At 43.0% G+C, this 24,215-nt stretch overlaps 1 protein-coding gene across 11 annotated transcripts in view; it reads right to left on the reverse strand.

Moving 5' to 3' along the window:
• The window catches only part of LOC144605429 (neuron navigator 1-like), a 602,839-nt gene that overhangs the window by 91,987 nt on the left and 486,637 nt on the right, over positions 1-24,215 (reverse strand). For 9 of the 11 annotated variants that reach the window (XM_078420673.1, XM_078420670.1, XM_078420672.1 and 6 more), the window contains 3 exons: positions 15,131-15,172; positions 9,288-9,412; positions 3,080-3,268 (listed from right to left, as the gene is read on the reverse strand). In XM_078420673.1, coding sequence (XP_078276799.1) covers positions 3,080-3,268; positions 9,288-9,412; positions 15,131-15,172 — 356 coding nt within the window. The remainder of the gene's footprint in view (positions 1-3,079; positions 3,269-9,287; positions 9,413-15,130; positions 15,173-24,215) is intronic. The other 2 variants (XM_078420676.1, XM_078420677.1) reach the window with 2 other exon arrangements.

The following is a 24,215-nucleotide window of genomic DNA, read 5'->3' on the forward strand; positions in this document are numbered from 1 at the left end:
ATTGACCCTGATACTCCGCAAGGTTTGTCTGTTGCAGCTGCTAAACCTTTTGCGTTAACTGTCCTTACGGATACTTTAATAAAGTGGTTGTCTCATCCAGTGCCGGTAGGTTGCAGCAACGCGAGGAGATCACTAACTGGCCAGCTGTGTGATCAGTGTAGCATTGGTGGCTGCTTAATGGTGTATGAAGGAACAGGAGATGCTGGTTTACACCAAAGGCAGACACAAAATGCTCGTGTGACTCAGCGGGACAGGCAGCATCCCTGGAGAGAAGGAATGGCTGACGTTTCGCGTCAGTCTATCTGTCCCGCTGAGTTACTCCAGCATTTTGTGTCCACCTTTGGCTGCTTAATGGTTGCAGTTTACTTGATGGGCTGAAGGGCCTGTTTCTGTTCTGAATGATTCTGTTGTAGTTGTATTGACTATCTCTTGGTCTGAAGATGTATATAACCTTTACAAGTCCTTTTCCAAGGGAGCCAGTATCCTGTTGGGGCCTTATGCATCCTTTAAGGGATGGCACTTTGATGCAGCGATAGAGTTGTCACCTTACAGTGGCAGAGACCCGGGTTCGATCCTGACAATGGGTGCAGTCTGTATGGTGTTTGTATGTTCTCCCTGTGACCTTGTGGGTTTTCTCCAGGTGCTCTGGTTACCTCCCACACTCCAAAGAAGCACAAGTTTGTAGGTTAATTGGCTTCGGCAAAAATTGTAAATTGTCCCTAGTGCGTAGGATAGTGTTAGTGTACGGAGTGACCATCATCTTTGGAGTGTGTGAGGAAACCGGAGCACCCAGAGAAAACCACGCGGTCACATGGGGAACGTACAAACTCCGTACAGCCAGCACCCGTAACTAGGACTGAACCGGGATCTCTGGCTCTGCAAGGCAGCAACCATCGTGTTGCCCTCTCGGTATGAACATTTTGCAAGAGGCACAATCAGAAACTGCCTGCTGAGACAAGGCAATCTGCAGGCAAAACATGGAATTACTCACTGGGGATACGCAATTCACAGTATCAGGCAAAGTGGGGATTTGAATAAACAACATGGCATCCAGGTTATTTTAAAGGCCAACGTTCTCTTCCTGAATATGCTATTCCTATTAAATTATGTGGTTTGCTCTTTGAAACAGCAGTTGATTGTGCAAACGGCGAGTGTAACACATGGTGAAAATGTTAATACTTCCACTAGGGTTGAAAATGTTGATTTATGAATGGTATAAAATGATTAATATTAGTCAGGAAGATTGGATATTAGATTTCACGGGCGATAATACCTAGAATTAATGTTCAAAATGTTCAGGGGCCACTAAACTGCTTTGGGATATCCTCAGGTCATGTAAATCATTAAATACATAGTTTGCTTCCACTTTTCTTTTGTTCGGTTTGATTGAAAGTATTATGTAAAGTTAGACAGGCTTTACAAGTGCAAGGCTTTCATAGTAATGGCTTGGAATTTGCAATCAAAACCAAGGGTCTACTGTTTGCTGCCCTTGAATAAGATTTCTCACAAAGATTTAGCACACTGAGTGTATTGCGGCTCCTATCGCAATGCGAGTTCCACACCAGCAAAATTCTTTGAGACCATGTGGCCTCTGGGAATAGTGAAGACAGAATGTATCCTGGACACCCAGTCAGAATGGAGAATTTACTCCACTCCTACTGCCTCCACTGCATTCTGCGGCAGAGAATTCCACAGATTCACAACTCTCTGACTGAAAAAGTTTTTCCTCATCTACGTTCTAAATGGCCTACCCCTTATTCTTAAACTGTGGCCCCTGGTTCTGGACTCCCCCAACATTGGGGACATGAATAGGTGACGTTTCGGCTCAAAGTCCTTTTTCAGTCTGACCCGAAACATCACCTGTTCCTTTTCTCCGGAGATGCTGCCCGACCCGTTGAGTTACTCCAGCATTTTGTGTCTCTCTTCAACGTAAACCAGCGCCTGCAGTTCCTTCCAACACATTGAAAAATTGGGATTATAAATAACTTTACACTCATTTCATAGTAAGTGGGAAAACACATAGCATTGAGCAGAGGTAGAAATGTTTTCATCAAAAGATTTTATGGCATTTCTGATCCCTCACATAAAATTCTATTTTCAGGGACTGCGAGTTTATTCTGCAATATTTGTGAAGTAGTGCACCATTACAAACTTGCTTAAAAACTTATTCAACAAATTGAAAGATGCAGCATGGAGACTAGGCCATGAAGCCCATCGGATATTCTGCAGCCATCGAAAACCTATACACACTTGTTTCATGCTATCCCACTTTCGGATCAGATCCCTATCTTTGGGATGTGGGAGGAAACCAAAGCACTGGAAGGAAACCCACGTGGTCACGGAGAAAAGTTGCAAACTCCACACACAGAGCATCCAAGGACGGGTTTAAACCCAGGTCCGCGACACTGTGTGGCAAGGGCTCTACCAACTGTGCCACAGTGCCACCTTTAATGTTATAAGTTAATTTTGCAACGAACATCGTGCTTAAAACATTGAAATGTACATCAACTACTTTTGATTGCACTGTGAGAAATCACCACAATTTACCCTTGGTTACCACAGGCAGCAACATCTGGATTTACGCATTTAAGTGCTCACTGGGGGAGGCCTGAAGTGGAGGACTACTTGAAACAGAACCAACAGTAAGTGTGAACAGCTTTGCGACCTTTACAACCGCGTAAGGCAGCACAATGACGCTGCGGTAGAGTTGCTGCTATACAGCGCCAGAGACCCAGGTTTGACCATGACGACAGGTGCTCTCTCGACGGAGTTTGCACGTTCGCCCCATGACTGCGTGGTTTTCTCCGGGTGCTCCGGTTTCCTCCTTTCCGCATTCCAATGAGGTACGGGTTTGTAGGTTAATTGGCCTGTGAATGGCCCCTAGGCTGTAGGATAGAACTAGCAACCTGGGTGATCGCTGGTTGGTGCAGACCCGGTGGGCTGATGGGCATGCTTCCATGCTGTGTGTCACTTTAAATATCCTGGGGTGATATTTTATACAAGTTGCTGGATGATCCTGCACCTTAGCAAGCACCTTAAAATTTATTTAATTAACACGGGTTGAAAAGTTTAATCTTACCGTCATCCACAGGATCCCTAAATGAACCCGAGCGAATCATCCCCTTTGATCTTTCCGCCAAGGAAATTGTGCTTCCCATCTGTAAACTTCCATACAAATCGAAGGAGGAATCGTGGGTGGGAATGCTGTTGGAGCGCATCATCTTCGGGGTGGGGCTGTTGAGCTGTGATACAACTGTGGGACTTGCTGCTAATAAAGTAAAACACTGCTTACAATATTGAAGTGGACGTCAATTGCTGTTGCACACAAGTTCAGCTAAGCTGCAAATTGCAAAATGAAAACAGATACAAGTCCATATGTGGGATCGTACGTGTTAAAAGATGTACAGAGATGAAAAAATTACCGATTAATTTTGTTTTGGCTTGGACAACATTGCTCATTGATCTGAATCACATCCAGGTAAATGGAGCAGATATTTACCAATTTATAATATTTACATTGATGTAATTATACTTCAAACATTGAGTGTCACGGAACTTGCTTTAATATCTATTTGAGGGGCTTTGATTTGTTCTGAACCTTATCGTACTACGTTTCCCTTCCCCCTGACACTCAGTCTGAAGAAAAGGTTTTGACCCAAAACGTCACCTATTCCTTTTCTTCAGAGATGATGCCTGACCTGCTAAGTCACTCCAGCATTTTGTGACTATCAACATTTGATCAATGCGCTCTGTGAGTAATACAAATCTTTAACAAAATTAATTTCATAGCTGTTTCTTGAAGTAAAGTTGAAGTAAAGTGCACCAAATTAAAATGGCAAAAATGTCATTCTCAAAAGTGGATTTTTAACCATATTACGGCAGTTCTTAACTTACTCACCTCCAAAGTATAACCAGGACATTACCATCACTTTGAATAGTACTCAAAGCATTTTGATAATGAAGGAAAAGTGACCACTGTATTTTTTAAAGAAAAATCTTACAAATTTCAACACCAGTTTATGGGTTAAACTAATAGTTTGGACTGGTACTTATAGCACAGGTTTCACTGATTTGAAAACAGATGCATTCTTGAGAAATAAATAAAAACAATTAATTCATGCTCAAAGGTCAAATAAAATAAGTTACTGGAAAAGTTCATCAAGTAGACCAAAGTTTAAGATAGTTGTCACAGCAATTAAATACAATTTTACTTGTTCTTTGAATACTTTCTCCTTGAATATTTTTGATTGCGTTTGCATAAACCATATTATTCCACTAGGATTGGGGATAATAAACAGGTGTTGAATATAACTTAGACGTACTAGCATATTTCACAGTGGGAGGCTGTTAATTAGCGATCACTAAGAAGCTCACCACTCTTACATAATTGCCACTTGTTTACTGTAGAATCCACCAGAACGAGTCCTTTGTGATACTTCATGGTCACTAACAAGTCTTCTGGTCTAAATTAACTGTCAATTCCAGAAACACCTCATTAAGGCACCAATTAAACATATTTTAGGTTTAAAACAAAGTCAGATTCCGAATTCATAAATATTATATCTGGATGATTGACTCCATAGAAGTTTGCTTTTAAATTGTCGAAGGTTCTCGGAAATTTTGGGTGGCACATAGACTAGTCATTATTAAGTTCGCAAACTGTATTTCACACACTGAAATGTTGTGTCAGGATGGGTTTGAACCAAGATTTTGCCATTGGTGCTTGGTTCATCTCATCAGGCCAACCTCCTGCGTAAAAGTAAGGACTTCTTCAATGGAGTGGCGAAGGATCTTCTGGACACAGGGTAGACATCTCTTCACAGTGGAAATGGGGGAAAATAGGGAGTTGGTTGTGTACGAGGGAAAGGAGTGCATAAAGTCCTATCCACAAAATTACTGATGAGTAAAACAAACTGCTGGAGAAATTCAGGCAGCATCTGGGGGGGGGGGGGGGGGGGGGGGGGGGGGGAAATAGACAGCCGACATTTTGGATTGGTAGTAATGAGACAGAATCACAAAGACTTTCCTTCTGCTCAGCCTGCTGTTAAAATAGGAAGCGAGTTTCTGAAATTCAGAATAATTCAAAAACTGTTGAAAACTTTGAAAATTATTCAAACTATTAAAAAATAATTACTACCTACAGAAATTTTAAAAGAAGTCATTAAATATTTAAATGGGTGCAAAACACACAAAGTTATAAATGAACTAAAATAATGCTTTGTCTTGTTCTCCAAGTTAGGTTTAGTTAAGTTTATTATTGTCATGTGTCCAATAAAGTCCGATTAAAGATATAAGAAAATAACTGCAGATGCTGGTACAAATCGAAGTTATTTATTCACAAAATGCTGGAGTAACTCAGCGGGACAGGCAGCATCTCAGGAGAGAAGGAATGGGTGACGTTTCGGGTCGAGACCCTTCTTCAGACTGATGACAGGGGGGCGGGACAAAGGAAGGATATAGGTGGCGACAGGAAGATAGAGGGAGATCTGGGAAGGGGGAGGGGAAGAGAAGGACAGAAGAACTATCTAAAGTTGGAGAAGTCGATGTTCATACCACTCGGCTGCAAGCTGCCCAGGCGAAATATGAGGTGCTGTTCCTCCAATTTCCGGTGGGCCTCACTATGGCACTGGAGGAGGCCCATGACAGAAAGGTCAGACTGGGAATGGGAGGGGGAGTTGAAATGCTCGGCCACCGGGAGACCAGTTTGGCCAACGCGGACCGAGCGCAGGTGTTGAGCGAAGATATCCGATTAAAGATAGTTCAATGGTCTCCAATGAGGTAGATGGGCAGTAAGGACCACACTCCAGCTGATGAGAGGACCGTTCAGTTGCTTGATGACAGTTGGGAAGAAATGGTTCCTGAATCTGAATATTGTCAACAATTACTGAATATTTCATTTCTCTCCATTCAAGTGAATAGATGTTCAATTTGTGTACAGATTGTCCAGGTAATTAGTTGATTGGCAAATTGTAGGAAACAAAAATTCACAAGGATATATGTTGTTCATAAATTATATGAAACGTGGCAAGTGGAACCCATGGAACGAGGTCTGGGTGATGGCACAAACATGAAAGGGTTTTCATCAGATGGTGTAGACAAATTAGACCTGCTATACAATTCTATGATCTTCCACGATACTATAAATATAATTCTAAAATTAAGACCAAGTTGGAGAAAAGTCATTAACTATAGAAGAAGCCTACAACAAAATATACAAAGCCATCAATGAACTTGCAGGATGTGCCTGCAATTGGAAAATGACCTTCAGTTCCAAAAAATAAGGTCAGACAACCTGCCAAAAGGAAATTGGAGTCACAATATCTTCTGAAAATGTATTTAATTCAGGCAGAGAATCAAAATATTTCTGAGTTGCAGAATTTGATATTAACAGTTCAAAAAGAGGCAAAATTGTAAGAAAGAAAATGCGGTCACAAAGCTATGGTAGTGAATTCCAGTTTAGTTTAGAGACGCAGCATGGAAACAGGCTCTTTGGCCCACCGAGTCTGCATCGACCAGCAATCACCCATCGACCAGTTCCATGGTATACACTAGGGACAATTTACAGAAGCCAATTAATCTTCACACCGGCAGAAAACTGGAGCACCCGGAGAAAACCCATGCAGTCACAGGGAGAATGTACAAACTCTGTACAGACAGCACTTGTAGTTTGGACTGAACCCAGGTCTCTGGCTCTGTAAGGCAGCAACTCTACCGCTGCATCATTGTGCCACCCTTCCTACCTGTTCTAACCTATTCCAAATAATTCCAACCTCACTCTGGGTAAAGTTCTCCAGAATTCATTCCTGTCTTACATTACCTGCCCATGTGTTCAGATATACCAGATGGAAATCTGTAAACCCTTTCATCATCTTAAACACCTTTCTATTTGCTCATTTAGTCTTAATTTCTTCTTTTGCCAGTCTTTCCTGACAAATATTATTTCACATTTCTGGTATCTTTCCCATTGTAACGTGTTTCTTGCACTTTTCCTTTTTGATGAAGCACTGAAGTGCAGTTCAAATTCATGTCTTTACATTAAAGGCTTTGTGTGCATTGTTGCGATAGTCTTCTGCAATTAATGACACCTCTCCATCCGCCAATTTGGTGTCAATATTATAATTATGTTTCCATTTCTCATGCCTATTCCATTTATGTACATGCTGCACAACAGCCGTTAGCCCACCAGATTCCAGCTCCCCACCATTTATCAAATTATTTAGATCCCACCTAAACATAGAGGCCAAAGTTGTAAGCATCCACAGATGCTGGTTGACCCACTGAATTCCTCCAGCTTTCTGTTCAAAATCTAAACACGGCTTGACAAACAGTGACAAATGTACTTGACTTGAAATTGCTCTCCATTTTACACTCGATGGGAAATGAAACAAGATAAATGAATGAAACATATTTTGTATGCGGCAGGCTCACACATATGGGTTCAATCTGTAAGGTTTACAAAAAAGTGTAAGGTACTTATTTTGTGTATTGCTCTCAATACACAGACCGTAGCCCATTTATTTTAAGCCATATAAAACATTAGTGTGTATATACAAAAGGCAGCAGGGTTGGGATTAGCATTTATATATGAACGTCATTAATCAAAATTCTTACATGAGTTTTCAACATTCCTCAAATGGCAACGGTATCTTGGTTACAGTATGAAGCTTTTTTTAAACAATTTGTAAACTAATTTTAAAAATATTCAACGAGACAGCACATATTTGAAGATAAGAAGATCGGACAGTACGGCACAGAAACAGGCCCCTTGGCAGTGTCAGTGTCGACATCACGTCAGGATAAAATAATCTCCTCTGCCTGCACATGATCCGTTTCCCTCCATTCCCTGCATATTCCCTGGATATATCCATGTGCCTATTTTAAAGCCTCTTAAAAGCCACCACCATATCTACTTCAACCACAGCCCTAGGCACCACATTCCAGATATCCCCCACTCTCTCTGTAAAATTACTTGCCTGCACACCCCCTTTAAGCTTTCCCCCTCTGACCTTAAACCTATGCCCTCTGGCCTATGACATTACCACCTTGGGAAAGGAGGTTGTGACTGTCTCTCCGATCTATGCCTCTCGTAAGTTTATATTTGACTATTAGATCTCCCCTCAGCCTTAGACATTCCAGAGAAAACAATCCAAGTTTATCCAATCTCTCCCTGTGGCTGAAACCCTCCAATCCAGGTGGCATTCTGGTAAACTTTTCCTGCACCCCCTCCAGATCTTCCCTGTAATGGGATGACCGGGACTACACACAATACTTTCCAAATGCACCCAACCAAAGTCTCATAAAGCTGCAACGTGACTTGTTGACTTACCTCGACCAATAAAGGCAAGCATAATGTACACCCTATTCACTATTTCAACTACTTGTCTTGCCAATTTCAAGAAGCAATGGACTTGGACCCCAAGATTCCTTTAAACGTCAATGCTGTTAAGGTCTAAACATTAACTGATACTTTTCCATATATGCCAATGTGAAATTTCACACTTGCTCAAGTTAAACTCCATCTGCCTTTTATCCACCCTTATCCGTTATTGATCAAAATCCCACTGTATTCTTTGATAGGCTTCTTCACTGTCTGCATGTCCTCCAATTTTAGAGTTGTCCGCAACTGTACTAACCATCTGCATTCACATCCATGCCCAACACCATTTCAACCAGAATATCATCCTTCCACCACTACCCTTATTCTTCCATGGAAAGCCCAATTCTGAGTCCAAACTACCATGTCATCATGGATCCCATGCATCGTAATCTTCTGGATCAGTCTACCATGAGGGGCTTTATCAAATGCCTTACTAAAATCCATGTAGACAACAGCCACTGCCCTACCCTCTTACCCTCATTGATCCCCTTCGTCACATCTGGAACAAACCCAATCAACTTAATAAGATGCCACAGCCAAACCCATGCTGACTGTTCCTAATTATCCCATTATCTTCCAAATTTGAGGAAGTAACAAGCTGAAGAATCCTCTCTGAAAGCTTCCCTGTCGTTGGTGTGAGGCTCACCAGCCGCAAACTTTCATCTCTATTTCTCTTCTTAAACTAGGAACAACACTGGCCACTTTCCAATCCTCGACAACCTTGCCTGTGTGTGTGCTTTCTTTCAAACCTCCCAAAAATAAAAATGGTCATTTTTAATACATACAATGCTCACTAGCTGATTGGCAAAACGTTTTCCTCCGTAAAATTAAATATTAGATAAAAGATAAATGGAAAACCTAGACTATAGGTTTTGTTTGTACCTAAATTGATCATGAAATGTGCACTTACCTAAATTTGACAATGGGACAGCAGAGGGAGAAGAAATTAATTGGGCATCTGAGTCCATAGAGCCGCCGAGAGGACGTGTGTGAAGCCATTCCTTGGTGTCTTCTGGCTGTAAACTTGTTCCGTACCTGTGATTGAAGTGAAGCCAGACACACATAAATTATCATTCACGTTGCTAATGTGGGAACCAGGCAAATAATGTGGAGTAAAAGCACTAATTAATGTTTTAAGTTGTGGATAGTTTCATGCTGCTTGCTGGCATTAGCTTTACAATTCAGTTTCAAGGAAATGTTAAATGCAGCACAAGTTTGGAATTAACAGAGATAAATGAGTTCTTAACTATGTTAGGATGAAATAGGGATGCATTTCTACAAAGGTCATGCTTTAGTTGTTTACCAACTGTTCTGCACAGGGTTCTGACCACCTCCACTTCCATCAAAATGACCGATTTTGTAACTGAACAGAATGAGTGTAACTAAACCAGAGAGGTGGCAAATAGTCACTCTATTCCTTCTCTTTTGAACTAAGAACATAATTAGGACAGATTTCTTAATCAAAGAAAGCAAGCCTGCTTAAAAGTAGCCCTACAGAATAAAACACAAGATTTTCCTTTGACTCGATGAAGACATTTGCTGCTTAAATTAATTCTGAGCTAAAAACATACGTTTCCCACCATAATTCCCACGCATTGATTATTCACAGATTAGTACAGATATTGGTAGTTTGGATCTTAGTTACAATTAGTCGGTAGTACAGATCTGTATTGCAGGATCAAAACATGCTGGACGACAGGAGTTGCGGGACCAGGGAGCGTTAGACCACAAAAGTTTCAACCTGTAACACTGAAATACAGACCAAGAAATGTGTGAGATAGATGTGTATTAGCACCATGCTCTTTCCTGGCTTGCAGCTTTAAGCAGTCACAGGTCAAGTGTTGCATCAAGAAGCTACATGCACAACATTACACCCATTGAGAGATTTGAAGACCTGACAATTCACATAGTGCGTTCGGTCACAGATTTTTCATCCAGCATCATTTATGTTATTTAAATAAGGTTACAAAAACTGACTTGGATCACACATCTTCCAAACGTGAATTTAAGGTAATTTTATAATGGGCTTGGTCAACCGTTCATTCTTTCATAGTCAGAATTCACTGACACAGAAAGCCATGGAGGCCAGGTCAACGGATTTTTTTAAGGTGGAGATTGACAGATTCTTCATTTGTACGGGTGTCATTGGTTATGGGGAGAGGGCAGGATAACAGGGTTGAGAGGGAAGGATAATTCAGCCCTGATTGAATGGAGGAGTAGACTTGATGGGCCGAATAGCCTAATTCAGCTCGTATAACTTATGAACATGAAAATAAGGTGGGCATTTAAGAAAAAAATTGCCATTCGAGAGGAGAAATGAGAAGTAGCAACATAATTCAATGGCAAGGTTCTGTGAAATGAACAGAACATTTGGTATCATTCTATAAAATTGTAAGTACAGGTTGACAACGTTAGGGGAAAAAGGAATTGTAAGTTATAAAAATTGGGTTGAAGGAAATATAAAGTGAAAAATAATTTTTCTCAATCTCAAAGAGACGGAGTTTTTTTGCACGTTCTTCAACCAATGATATCAAAATTGCAGAAACAACATGGCAACCCATGTACACCGGTGATGAAACAAGAAAGGAGATCGTGAGTTAGTACAACTATTTGGAGTGCGATTGAGATCCTAACTTAAATCGAGTTGCTCTGAATTATGAAGTTTTATGAATGGGGAGAGACCACTTCCATTGACTGGGAAAAGTCATGTGGGATTATCCAGTTAATTTTTTTTTAAATTTCGAGGATGTAGGTTAGGAGAAACTTACTGATTTAGAGTTATGAGAGTGGAGATTAAGTTGCTCTTGGGAATAACTGATGTTCGGAAAATTTTACTTTTAAAAGAAAAATAAAGACGATACAAGGCCATAGGGGAGGAATAGCTTTGGGTTTAGAACCGACTTGATGTGGCTATAAGACAGCCAGCACAGACATGCTGAGTTATCTGACCTCCTCCTGGAAATCTCAATGGTCATAAGCTTCTTAAACTGACATTAAAAGCTTCATTTATAAATGTCCAAACTGTTCTTGATTTCATTTCAGATGCACATCAAAAAAAGCTTTTTCAAGCTGGTAATAAATCTTTGCAACAGTCTCCTGAGACAAATCTAATGGTATTTAATTTAAAATAATCACTCATGTCAGGCTCGAAATACATCGGCCTAAAATTCCCTCCACACAGCAGAATTTTAAAGTTTGTACTATGCATGTGAATTTTATCGATGTCCAGCTATATGCGATTAGTTACTTTGGGCATGCAGCTTGTGCATTCAGAAATGTGATCCCGTCTCTCCACATGCAAAAAGACCACCCGAGGAAGACCGCAAAGGCAGGACAAAGCGCATGCACCATTGCCTCAACTCGCATGTAATGCATGACTTGCAGCAGTTGCATGATCTTAAACCATGCGCACACAGTTCATAAACAACAGTCCCTGCTTGCTGTAGCTGGGCTTAAACGGAGGGGAACGTATCCTCTGAATGCAGGAATAGCCTTTCCCCAGCAGGACTAAAGCCAGGAAGTCCAATGAATTGATCTACTTTGCAGCTGGATCTACTTTGCAGTTTTATCTTCCCCCATTTTGTGATTCTCTTACTGCCTTTCTAGAATCAGACCCCAGCCACAATAAGTCTCCACACCTTCCTGATGTCCTGTTTCTCAGAATAACCCATTTCTCCACTGATTTTCTGCTGATGTCCCATCCCCACTAGTTCCACCTGCCTGTGTTTAACCCATATCCCTCTAAACCTATCCTATCCATGCACCTGTCTAAATGTGTCTTAAACATTGCAACAGTACCTGCCTCAACTATCTCCTCCAGCAGCTCGTTCCATACACCCACCACCCTTTGTGTAAAAAAGTTGCCCCTCACCTTAAACCTATGTCCTCTGGTTCTCGATTCCCCTACTCTGGGCAAGAGACTCTGTGCATTTACCCAATCTAATCCTCTCATGATTTTGTAAACCTCCATAAGATCACCTCTCTTCCTCCTGTGTTCCAAGAAATAAAGTCCAAGCTTGCTCAATCTCTCCCAATAGGTCAGCCCCTTAAGTCCTGGCAAAATATCCTCGTAAATCTTCTCTGCATCTTTTCCAGCTTAACACCATCTTACCTCCCTCACCTTAAACCTATGTTTTCTGGTTCTCAATTCCCCGTCTCTGGGTAAAATCCGTGCATTCTCTCATGATCTTTCATGTGCGGGTAATATGGGGGGGGGGGGGTATTATTTCCTGAGTATGTTTTCGGGGTATTGCAGTCATTTTAACTGTCTGCACTGATTCTGTGAATGAGTAAATAAATCCCCGTGCATTCTGAGAACGTCTCATGGGGAAACAGCTAAAACCACATAACGCATCTGTGCCACACAAAAATAAACATAGTTTGTTTATGAGGTGGTCATAAACACATAATGGAAAGCAAACATTACAACCCACAGCATTATTAATGGTTTCACATAAATTTCCTAGTTATATTTTATGACTGGAAGCCTGAAAACTAACTCCAGTACAGTGTTAATTATAACCAGCTAAGAGCATATAACGAGAGATTTCTCTTCAAATGCGTGTGGGATTAATAGGATTAATATAACTCTTTAAATTCATTTTTTTCGTTTTAAGGATTTTTTTCCTCTAATTTTCTCCCCAAATTACCTGATGGAATTCAAAAGCAAGGATATCAGTCGTCCCAGGTCATTAATTCACTGACAGATCACTATTTACATGGGAGCCTTCACTTTGAGTATAATCAATGGTTTACAGTGTGCTTTGTTTGTCTCTCCAGAGATGGGGACTGATGTAGTGGTCGATCGATTAACGCAGCTGAGGACATGATTGGAATAGATATCCTGAATTTGACTCCTGCCTGTGGTCCCCAACAGTTTGCACTTGCATTCTCTGGAAGAGGAGGGCCAGAATTGTTGACCCACCATGCCTGTGAGATCCTATCACCAACTAAACAGGGGTGCTGATCTACCATCTTCCTCATTGGAGACCCTCGGACTATCTTTAATTGGATTTTATCTTGCACTGAACGTTATTCCCTTTGTCCTGTATCTGTACCATGTGGATGGCTTTAGACTTTACACTTTAGAGATACAGCGCAGAAACAGGCACTTTGACCCACCGAGTCTGTGCCGACCAGTGATCACTAGCACTATCCTTCATACCAGGGACAATTTACAATTTTACCAAAGCCAATTAACCTACAAATCCTGCACGTCTTTAAAGTGTGTGAGGAAACCGGAGCACCCAGAGAAAACCCACGGGGCCACAGGGAGAACGTATAAACGTACTGTACAGACAGCATCCATTGTCAGGATTGAACCTGAACTCTGGAGTCGTGAGGCAGCAACTCCACTGCTGTTCCACTGTGCCGCCATTAATGATTGATTGTAATCATGTATAGTCTTTCCGCTGACTGGATAGCACAAAGCAAAAAAGCTTTTCGCTACAACTTTGGTACATGTGACAATACACTAAACTAAACTAAGATGCAACAGGTTCCAAGGGACAAGTGTGCTTCAGGCAGTCTCAAGATCATAGATGTTCTGATCCACACCAGTTGCTAAAGGTCTTTAAAATATTATAAATGACTCTGGCTGTCAAAGACATTTAAAAAAAAACCCTATTTAAACAGACTCAGCGAGTTAATCAAAAATTGAAGGTAATACCAATTAATTGAATTAAATTACTAACAGCTAGTTTACAAAATATTGAAATAAGTTGAGCGCTTCTTTCAAATGAAAGGGATTGCTGTTTCCATGCCAGCCAGACTTGGCTGAGAGTTGAGGTGCCTGCTGCAAACTGCTTCTGGGATCCCTCCCCTTTAATGAGTCACTGCATCACTGCTGGGCTCTGTGGAGAATAGTGCAGGAAGCCCCAAATGGTCAGGATCAAACATCTTCGCTCAGAGGGCGAACATGGACTTTTCTACACCCGAGGATCCTGAATATTCAGTTCATGAGCATTTTCAAGACAGGTGTCCATGAGTGATACTGACCTCCCTACCATTAAAGGCATTTGCAGCATGCACAGAGTTTGCACATTGCAAACTTCCCCTCTGTTATTAGGCTAACAAACTGTATTTCCATAAACCTGGGTACTCTCCGATTCACCTCTAACCCATTGCGGACATTGGACTTTGTCTATGGAACTGATGCGCTACAATGCTGAGAACTATATTCTGCGCTCTGTATCTTCCACTTTGCTCAATCCATTGAGGCAAATGTTTCTTGATTAGAATAGGTATCAGAGATTATGAGAAGACAGGAGAATGGGGTCAATTGGGAAAGACAGACCAGCCATGATTGAATAGTGGAGTAGATTCGATGGGCTGAATGGCCTGATTTTGCTCCTATGGCTTATGAACTTATGAACGAATACTGGGGAATAAACTGGGATTTCTGCTTGATTAATGTAAATGGGTGCTTGATGGTCAGGGCAGAGCTAATGGGCCAAAGGACGTATTTCCACGGTATAGTAAAGTACCTCTTTGCCTCAAAATATTGTTACATCTGTCGTTTATTTTGTCCATTTGGCCATATTTTTTGTTCATTGATCCAGGGGGATGGAGTTATGGCAAGTGAAGTAATGGCCAGATCCACCAAAATAGTTGAGGGGAGGGGAGGGGAGGGTTTTAATTTAGTTCCTTGATGTTGGAGCTTTGTACTTTACAACCACATCTACAAAGACATTCTGGGATTTAGTATTTAGCAGCAAAAGATGAATCAAGCTACAGCAAAAGGTAGTTAGTTACCTTAGTCCTTTTTTCGGCAGAGTATTTCTGTCACGTTTTGCACTACAAAATAAACAGGGAACACTGATACAACATCATACACAACAACAGACAGTACAACACAGACAAGGAATTACTAACAAACTATTCAAAAGAAAAAAAAACAGCAAACAGATGGATATAATTTTGATGGGGGGGGGGGAGATTAAAACACACGATGAGGTTTGGCTTGATCTTACACTCACACCAAAAATGCTTCAGCATTTGGATTATTAGTACCATTGCTTGCTCCTTTGGTACCTTGGTTCAATGATCATCCTGAGCTGTAGGTTTAGATATTCACACTACCCTCAGCCTTACGCACGAGCCAACTGTTTGATCAGGTTAATATCCAGATCCGGATGACGTTACATTTCTTTTCTCTTTCTTGCTGGAAAACTTACATTTCAATGAGAGAGTTCTCATTAAGAAACAGCAAAGACCCAATCCACACCAATCTAAAGTCAGAAACCTGGAGCACCTGTAATTCATAATTGTGACATTTTCTGAATAAATGTGGAACATTTCTCATACATTAAATTAAGCCTATATGATTTGAATTCTTTTGCAGTTAAGGTATTCATTTTCTTTCAAAATAGTCTGATTTCAATGCAGTCAAAGAACCATTGGACCAGGTTAAACACAAAATGCTGAAGTAACTCAGCAGGACAGGCAGCATTTCTGGAGAGAAGGAATGGGTGACATTTCGGGTCGAGAACCTTCTTCGGAAACGTCACCCATTCCTTTTCTCCAGAAATGCTGCCTGACCTGCTGAGTTACTCCAGCACCTTTTGTCTATCTTCTGTGTAAACCAGCACCTGCAGTTCCTTCCTGCACATTGGACCAGGTTCCTGGTTATTTACTGCTGGAAGTTTTAAGTTCGACCTGGCGTTTTTATATAAAACTTGTTTCACAAAAGAATGTATTGTTGAACAAATTTGAGCTTGCATGGAATTGGCAACAAATACATATTCAGAATTCATTCCGCTCCGAATGACCTCAACAATTGGTGGTTTCTGCAAAGGATAAAATCAAAACTAGTGTGTGTTATGTTTAAGAACACATGGACATTTCACTCAGTAACTGAATGCCAGCAGCAATCAAAGATAATGTCATTTTATCCGACATCATATCAAACATCGACATTTTACTGTTCCATTGAGTCAACTTGATCGACTTCAACTAAAATGCAATACTATTGCGACTGAACCATCTTACCAACTACTAGAGAGCAGTCCTGAACTACTATCTACCTCATTGGAGACCTTCAGACTATCTTTGATTGAACTTTACAGGCTTTATCCTGCACTAAACATTTTTCACGTTGTACCCTACACACACTGTTGATGGCTCAATTGTAATCATGTCCTTCCACTGACTGGTGAGCACACAACTATAGAAAACACTTGGAACACATCATTTATAAGTCTCCTCCAAAACACTTCAAATTTACAAAATGCTATATGAAGCAAAGTTTTACAAAAGAATCCTAATGGAAATAGCAAGTTCGTGGAAAAAATTTGCAATTGAAGCACAAAAATAGTTGCTCCAAAGTATTGTGCATTTTTAGTACAAGTTGCCAAGAATGACTCCCTTGCTTTCTGAGATTTTCTCCTTGGATTTAGACTTTAGATTTCAGACTTATGACATACAGCGCAGAAACAAGCCCTTTGGCCCACCGAGTCCTTGCTGATCAGGGGAGAATGTACAAACTCCATACAGCCAACATGCGAGGTCAGGATTGAACCTGGATCTCTGGCGCTGTAAGGCAGCAACACTACCGTTGTGCCACTTCAGAACCAAACACTTTAAGCAAGCTTTGATCATACGCCTAATCTCTCTTCCTGGCTCTGCACATTCTACAGCCTCAGGGAGAAAGTGCATGTGTGAAGTACAAAGATTGCACATTTCAAAATCCTCTAACTTTGAAGGGAAAAGTACTCATTCATTACGTTACCTTGGAGTTTCACAATGCTATTCAAGGTACAGTGAAATAAAGTGAATGGGGGCTAGGTTTTCGCATATAGATCAGCAAGGCTATCCCTGTATATGACCGCAATCCCCTGTTACTACAGAATGCACAAAACAGCCACTGAGTTCCAAATGCAAGAGGCGCCATTTTGGAATCAGAATAGGAGATCATATTGGCTGGTTACCTCATGATGATTTTTTATTGTTACGTGTGCACTGCACAGTGAAATTCTTTTGCCATAGGTCACACATTCACAAGAGTCGCCATATTTTGGCGGCATTTACAAAAGTCCGGTCTGGTCCATGTGCTCGATGTGCTGGAGCGGCTCCCGATCCAGGTAAACTCCAGACTGCTGCAGGGCCTCCTCCTCCATCACCCTCGACCAGCTCGACCTCCAAACCGACATCCCTCTCTTGCCCGACCGTGTCTGTGTCCCCTTGGGGCACCTGTTGGAGCGACCTTGAACACGACGGAGGCAATACCCCGCTCCCTCTCCAACCAGCCCACTCCTTGTGTCCGTCGTTGAAAGCGGCTTCCACCTCTTCGACTCTCTGGTCTTCAGGGGCCAAGCTTCGCGGCTTCCGAGCTTCCGACGAAGGCCGCGGCCTCCAGGCCCTTCTTCATGGTGGCGGGAAAGGCCTGCTACCTTGTGTGTTCGTGGCTGCTCGCCTGATCTTCCATCGCGGCGGCCTGCTGGGCCTTTCTTTGCAGCGGCCCACCAGAACTTTCTTCATGGCGGTCCACCAAATCCTAAATCATGCTCCAGCTGCCATTTTGTTGAATGGCGTTTTTTTCCATAAAGTAAAGCCAACATCTGAATGCTGAAGTGCACTGGGCCTACCAAGCGACTTTTGAGATCTTCAAGAATCTCTGCAGACAACCAAAGGAGCATCGCTGGGTGTTCACACCCCCAGTTTAGTTTAGTTTCGAGATACAGCATGGACACAGACCCTTTGGCTCACGCTGTCCACACAGACCAGTGATCCCCGCACACTAATACTATCCTACACACACTTGGGACAATTTACCATTTAACCAAGCCATTTAGCCTACAAACTCGTCCGACTTTGGAGTGTGGGAGGAAACTGGAGCTCCCAGAGAAAACACACACAGGTCAAGGGAAGAATGTACAAACTCCGTACAGACAGCAACCGGAGTCAGGATCGAACCCGAGTCTCTGGCGCTGTAAGGCAGCAACTCTACTGCGAAGGCAGCAACTCTACCGCTGCGCCACCATGCCGCCCTTCAGCGTGTTACTGCAGAAAGTGGATCACAAAGACCAATGGCCTTAAAACTGAGCTTCACTGCGCTTTTGCGGGGATACAACCAGCCTTCAATTGGCTTCTATACAGCAACCAATGCAGTACACAGGTGCATGATTTCAGCGTGTCTCATCGCTTCTGCAACGCTGCCAAAGGTGTTATCACTTGGAGGCTTGACACCTGCAGGAAGTTCTTAAATAAACAGAATGTGATGTTAGACATTAAAAGTTCCAGCTAATGTCCTTTTATTAAGTCACATAGCTGATCATATGGTCTGCGGCGGTTTATTCCCTCCCACCACCCTCTTAAGTCAACTACTTGCAGATTCATCGCTGATTAATGTCACTTGGCGGCTGGGCCAATTCTACAGGTGTGTGACTGGAGCTTCCTGGTGCTAGTCCACAGGGAGCAATGCACCAGCTGATGAAAGTTATTGTGCTTGGATTTCAAGCCTCTTTACAAGTTGGCAGCTGCCATTGATGGCTTTTCCCACAGAGTGTGGCAGGTGGGTGGGGGGCTGAACAGTGAGCATGCTGGACAAGGTGCTGGAAAGAGGAAGGGGGAATGGGGAAAAGGGGGAGAGGGGAGGCTAAAGGGGGAAAAGGGGGGGGTAATAAAGGAGAGAAGGGTGAAAGTGAGAAGGGGAAGGGGAGAGGGGAGGCTAAAGGGGGAAAAGGTGTGAATACCAGGGTGAAGGTGTAAAGGGGTAAGTGGGGGAAAAGAGGGGAATAGTGGAGGGGGGAATCGGGGAGGGGCAAAGGGGGAGAGAAGGAGGGGGAGAGGAGTGGGTAAGGGGGAATGGGGGAAGGGGAGAGAGGGTAAAGGGGAATAAGGGAGGGGCAAAGGGGGAGGTGAGGAGGAGGGGGAGGTAAAGGGGAAGGGGGGATGAGGGGTGGGGGGAGGGGGAAGGGGAGGGAGGGGACGGAAAGGGGGGGAAGGGAGGAAGGGGATTGGGGGGAGGGGGCATGGCAGGGGGAAGGGAGGATGGCGGGGAGAGGTAAATGTAGTGCAGATGTCCTGGTGTTGTGCTTATCCTGGTTACAGAGATGGTAGTTTGTGCAACCTTGAGACAAAGGTGTAAGATTTGGAGCAGTGTTCTGTGCATGAGGAGAAGAATGTTGTACTTGAGTGCTGATTAAGAAGAGATAATTGATGGAGGTGAGATGATCTTAACAGTGAGTGAGATGTGTGCAGCAGTAGTGTGAAATCCACAATGTATATACCTGCCTGAAATATCATGTTGTAATCTAAGAAAGAAAGCAAGCACTTTATTTGTAGTAAGTGCTTCTGGCTGCAATAAACATTAAATTATGGACTCCGCGCTTACAAGCACTTCAAACTACTTTTACAAACATTGTCTACATTTAAATGTACGTCTATGATTATGTTTTGATTCTTATTCACTGCTTGGTAAATGCTTGAAATGGGAGATTTTATATCAAAGAAATAAGTCAACATCAAGATAATAGGACCTATTGGTGGTGGTGCAGGGGCTGAGTTGCTACCTTAAGGGCCTATCCCAGTTACGCGATTTTTAAGGCGACTGTCAAAGTCGTAGCAGATCGCCAACATTTTCTTTTACCCTACGACAATGACCACGACAATGCCGAGTCAGGTCGATACATGTTACTTTTTTGTGTGAAACTCGCACCTGGCTAAGACATTACACCATCTTCGGAAACATCGCAAAATTTCCACGCTTACCTGACCGTCAAACTTTCGCCTCCAATCTACCTGTCAAATGCCCTGACGATAAATAAATTGGTTAACCAAAACTATCTTCTGGTATCTTCAAATGCCTTTTCTTAATTTAATATTACGTACTTCTAAATGCATCTGCGACAACCTAGCAAACCTGGGGACAGCATGCGACAGCGCCCGCAATAAGCTACGATACCTGGCGACAAGCCAGCTGTTGCCGAGAATTTTCTATCTGGAAAATCTTTCCGCCGAGATCCGCTATGATTCATTGAAGACTCCCCACGATCGTGCCCGCGACACCCCAGCAAACGTTCGGCAACAGCCTAGTCGCCTTAAAATCGCTTAAATGGGACAGGCCTTTTACAGCGCTTATAGCTCTAGAGACCCGGGTTCGATCCCGACTACGGAGTTTGTTTGTTCTCCCCGTGACCGCGTGGGTTTCCTCCGAGATCTACCACCCTCCAAAGACGTACAGGGTTGCAGGTTAATTGGCTTGGTGTAATTGTAAACTGTCCCTAGCACGTGTGGGATGGTGTTAATGTGTGGCGATCGCTGGTTGGTGTGGACTCGGTGGGCTGAAGAGCCTGTTTCAGCGCTGTATCTCTAAACTAAACTATTACATGACAAGAATAGAGTGAAGTTGGCACATAGCTTTTTTCAAAATTTCAACCCATCATATTTTTAACTCCAGTTCACTAAGGAGAATCAAGAACCAGCGGGTTAAGGTGAGAAGAGAAAGATTTAATAGTAACCTAAGTGGCACCTTTTTCACATAAAGAGTGGTGGGTGTATGGAACAAACTGCAAGAGGAAGTAGTTGAAGTAGATACAATAACAATATTTTTAAAATGTTTGGACAGATAGGTGGATAAGTAAGGTTTGGAGGGATTTAGGTTTAGATTTTTTTTAAATTTAGAGATACAGCGCAGAAACAGGTCCTTCGGCCCACCGGGTCTGCGCCGCCCAGCGATCCCCGCATATTAACACTATCCTACACCCACTAGGGACAATTTTTACATTTGCCCAGCCAATCAACCTACAAACCTGTACGTCTTTGGAGTGTGGGAGGAAACCGAAGATCTCGGAGAAAACCCACGCAGGTCACGGGGAGAACGTACAAACTCCGTACAGACGGCGCCCTTAGTCAGGATCGAACCCGAGTCTCCGGCGCTGCATTCGCTGTAAGGCAGCAACTCTACCGCTGCGCCACCGTGCCGCTGCGGATATGGAGCAAACATATCCAACTTATAATTCGACTGCCTGAGCTACAGGGAGAGGTTGAGCAGGCTAGGACGCCTTTCCTTGGAGCACACAGGATGAGGGGTGATCTTTTAGTGGTGTACCAGACCATGAGAAGAATAGATAGGGTAAATACACAGAGTCTTACCCAGACGAGAGTAATCCAGAATCAGAGAACATTGGTTTAATGTGAGGGGGGGGGGGGGGGGGAAGGTTTAATGGCAAACCTGAGGGTCACCTTTTTACACAAAGGGTGATAGGTGCATGGAATGAGCTGCCGGAGGAGGTAGTTGGGGCAGGTATTATCACCACGTTTCAGAAACATTTACGCAGGTACATGGATAGGATGGGATTAGAAGGATATGGGCCAAATGCAAGCAGGCAGGACTAGTGTAGATGGGACATGTGGGTTGGCATGGGCAAGGGGGGCCGAAGGGCCTTTTCCCCTGCTGTATGAATCTATGACCCTAAACGGCAGACTAGCTTGGATGAGTCATCTCGTTCGGCATGGGCATGATAGGCTGAAGGGCCTGATTCTGTGCTGTATGGCTCTTCCAATTAGTTCCATTAAAAAGGAACAAGCGATGTTGCTGTACCGAATATTACTCTCAACCTTTCATCCCCAAAGTCAATCAAATTTTCCTCTTGAAAACGCAGTATGATTTTACTTAAAATGCCTCCAGGCAAACCTTTAACAGAAATCCAATTACTGTATTCTAGTTCCAGAATATACAATATCTCTTTGTTAATGTGCTGTAAATATATATGTGTAGTTGTAATATGGAACTGTTGTTTGGATTGCAAAATTATAAATTACTCTAAAGCTTTATCAGGTTGTAAGCAGCAAACAAGAGCAGCTCAACGAATCCCACTGAAATTAGATGCTATTGACATAAACTGATTTAGCAATTGCATCCATTGAGAGCAAAAGACATAAGGAATATATAAACATAGCACAAAAAGTAAGGAAATTTGTGTTTGGTAGATTATTTCTTTGTTGTAACAATGCTTTTTGGCAATAAATCTTATACCGTTGGAAAGTCTGTTTATTTTCCTTTTAAATGGTGCCACATTTGTAAGGAACATGCATTTGTGGGATGAGCAGCAGAGCTGAGTATGTGGGTTGCGCCCATGAAAAATCTGCCAAATCTTCTCTGCCAATGCCAAACAGCTTATTCTGCCATTGACTCTTGTTCGGTGTTGTTTGGTGGATTGGATGATTGAAGTCTGAAGAAACAAGACATATTGGCAATTTAACAATTTATTCATTTAATAAACAGGAGCCTCAGTAGCGTGTGGAAGAACCATACACAGCCACAACAGCCTGGCACCTCCTCCTCATGCTGGTCACCAGCCTGGTCACACACTGTTGCGGGATGGCATCCCATTCTTCAACCAGCATTTGTCGCAAGTCAGCCAACGTGGTTGTGTTGGTCACTCTGGCACGAACAGCACGCCCAAGCTGATCCCACAAGTGTTCAATGGGGTTGAGGTCAGGACTGCTGGCAGGCTATTCCATCCTCTCCACTCCCAAATTCTGAAGGTAGTCTCTGAGAAACCCTGCTCTGTGGGGGCGAGCATTGTCATCTTGGAGGATAGAGTTCGGTCCCAGACTGTGGAGATATGGGATTGCCACTGGTTGCAGAATCTCATCTCGATATCTCTCTGCATTGAGATTGCCTCCAATGATGACAAGCCTCGTTTTTCCAGTGAGGGAGATGCCGCCCCACACCATCACACTGCCTCCACCAAAAGATGTTACTCTATCGGTGCAGCAATCAGCATAGCGTTCTCCGCGTCTTCTCCACACTTTGACCCTATGATCCAACTGCCGTAGGCAGAATCTGGACTCATCGCTGAACATAACTTTCCTCCACATGTTCAGGTTCCAATGCACGTGTTGCCGACACCAGCGCAAACGGGCCTGACGGTGAAGGGCAGTCATGGCAGGCCTCCTGGCAGCCCTATGAGACCGGAGATCGGCTGCGTGCAGTCTGTTCCGAATTGTCTGGGCAGAGAGCCGTCGGCCATATCGTCCTGCAAACCTTGACTGCAAATCTGTAGAAGACAGCCTACGGTTCCTAAGTGCTGACAGGGTGAGGAAACGGTCTTCTTCGGGTGTCGTCTTCTTGGGACGCCCACTTCGCGGCCTGTCTCTGACATCCCCCGTTATATGGAACTTGGCCTTCACTTTGGAGATGGTACTAGGGCTCACTCCAAATAATGCCGCAACGTGGTTTTGCGGAACACCAGCTTGAAGTTGCCCTATCGCACAGGCCCTATCCAGATCAGTCAAACGTGGCATGCCGGTTCTTGGAGCAGACACCTACTGACCACTGTAGCAGGACCCATGCTCACAGATGCTGCCAATCAGGTGCCAATCAGGCACCTGATTGTCAGCACCTGGGGGTACCAGAAGCTCAAAACAAGTCAATAGCAACAGCAGAATAAGCTGTTTGGCATTGGCAGAGAAGATTTGGCAAATTTTTCATGGGCGCAACCCATATACTCAGCTCTGCTACTCATCCCACAAATGCATGTTCCTTACAAATGTGGCACCATTTAAAAGGGAAATAAACAGGCTTTCCAACGGTATAAGATTTATTGCCAAGAAGTATTGTTACAACAAAGAAATAATCTACCCAACACAAATGTCCTTACTTTTTGTGCTATGTTTTTATATACTAACACTCGTTTGGTTGTTTGTTTGTTCCTGAATGGTACACGATACACAACAATTTTAGGCCCACCTTACTCACCGTCGTCCCTTTGGTGCTAACGGAGGAAGTTTCATTGAAATCGCTGTTATATTTTTAAAGTTATTCACATTTTCAAGTTTAAATCTATCTCCTAGGGAGGGAGGGGGGACAGGGAGGGAGGGGGGACAGGGAGGG

This window comes from Rhinoraja longicauda, chromosome 24, assembly GCF_053455715.1.
Source record: "Rhinoraja longicauda isolate Sanriku21f chromosome 24, sRhiLon1.1, whole genome shotgun sequence".
NCBI lineage: Eukaryota > Metazoa > Chordata > Chondrichthyes > Rajiformes > Arhynchobatidae > Rhinoraja > Rhinoraja longicauda.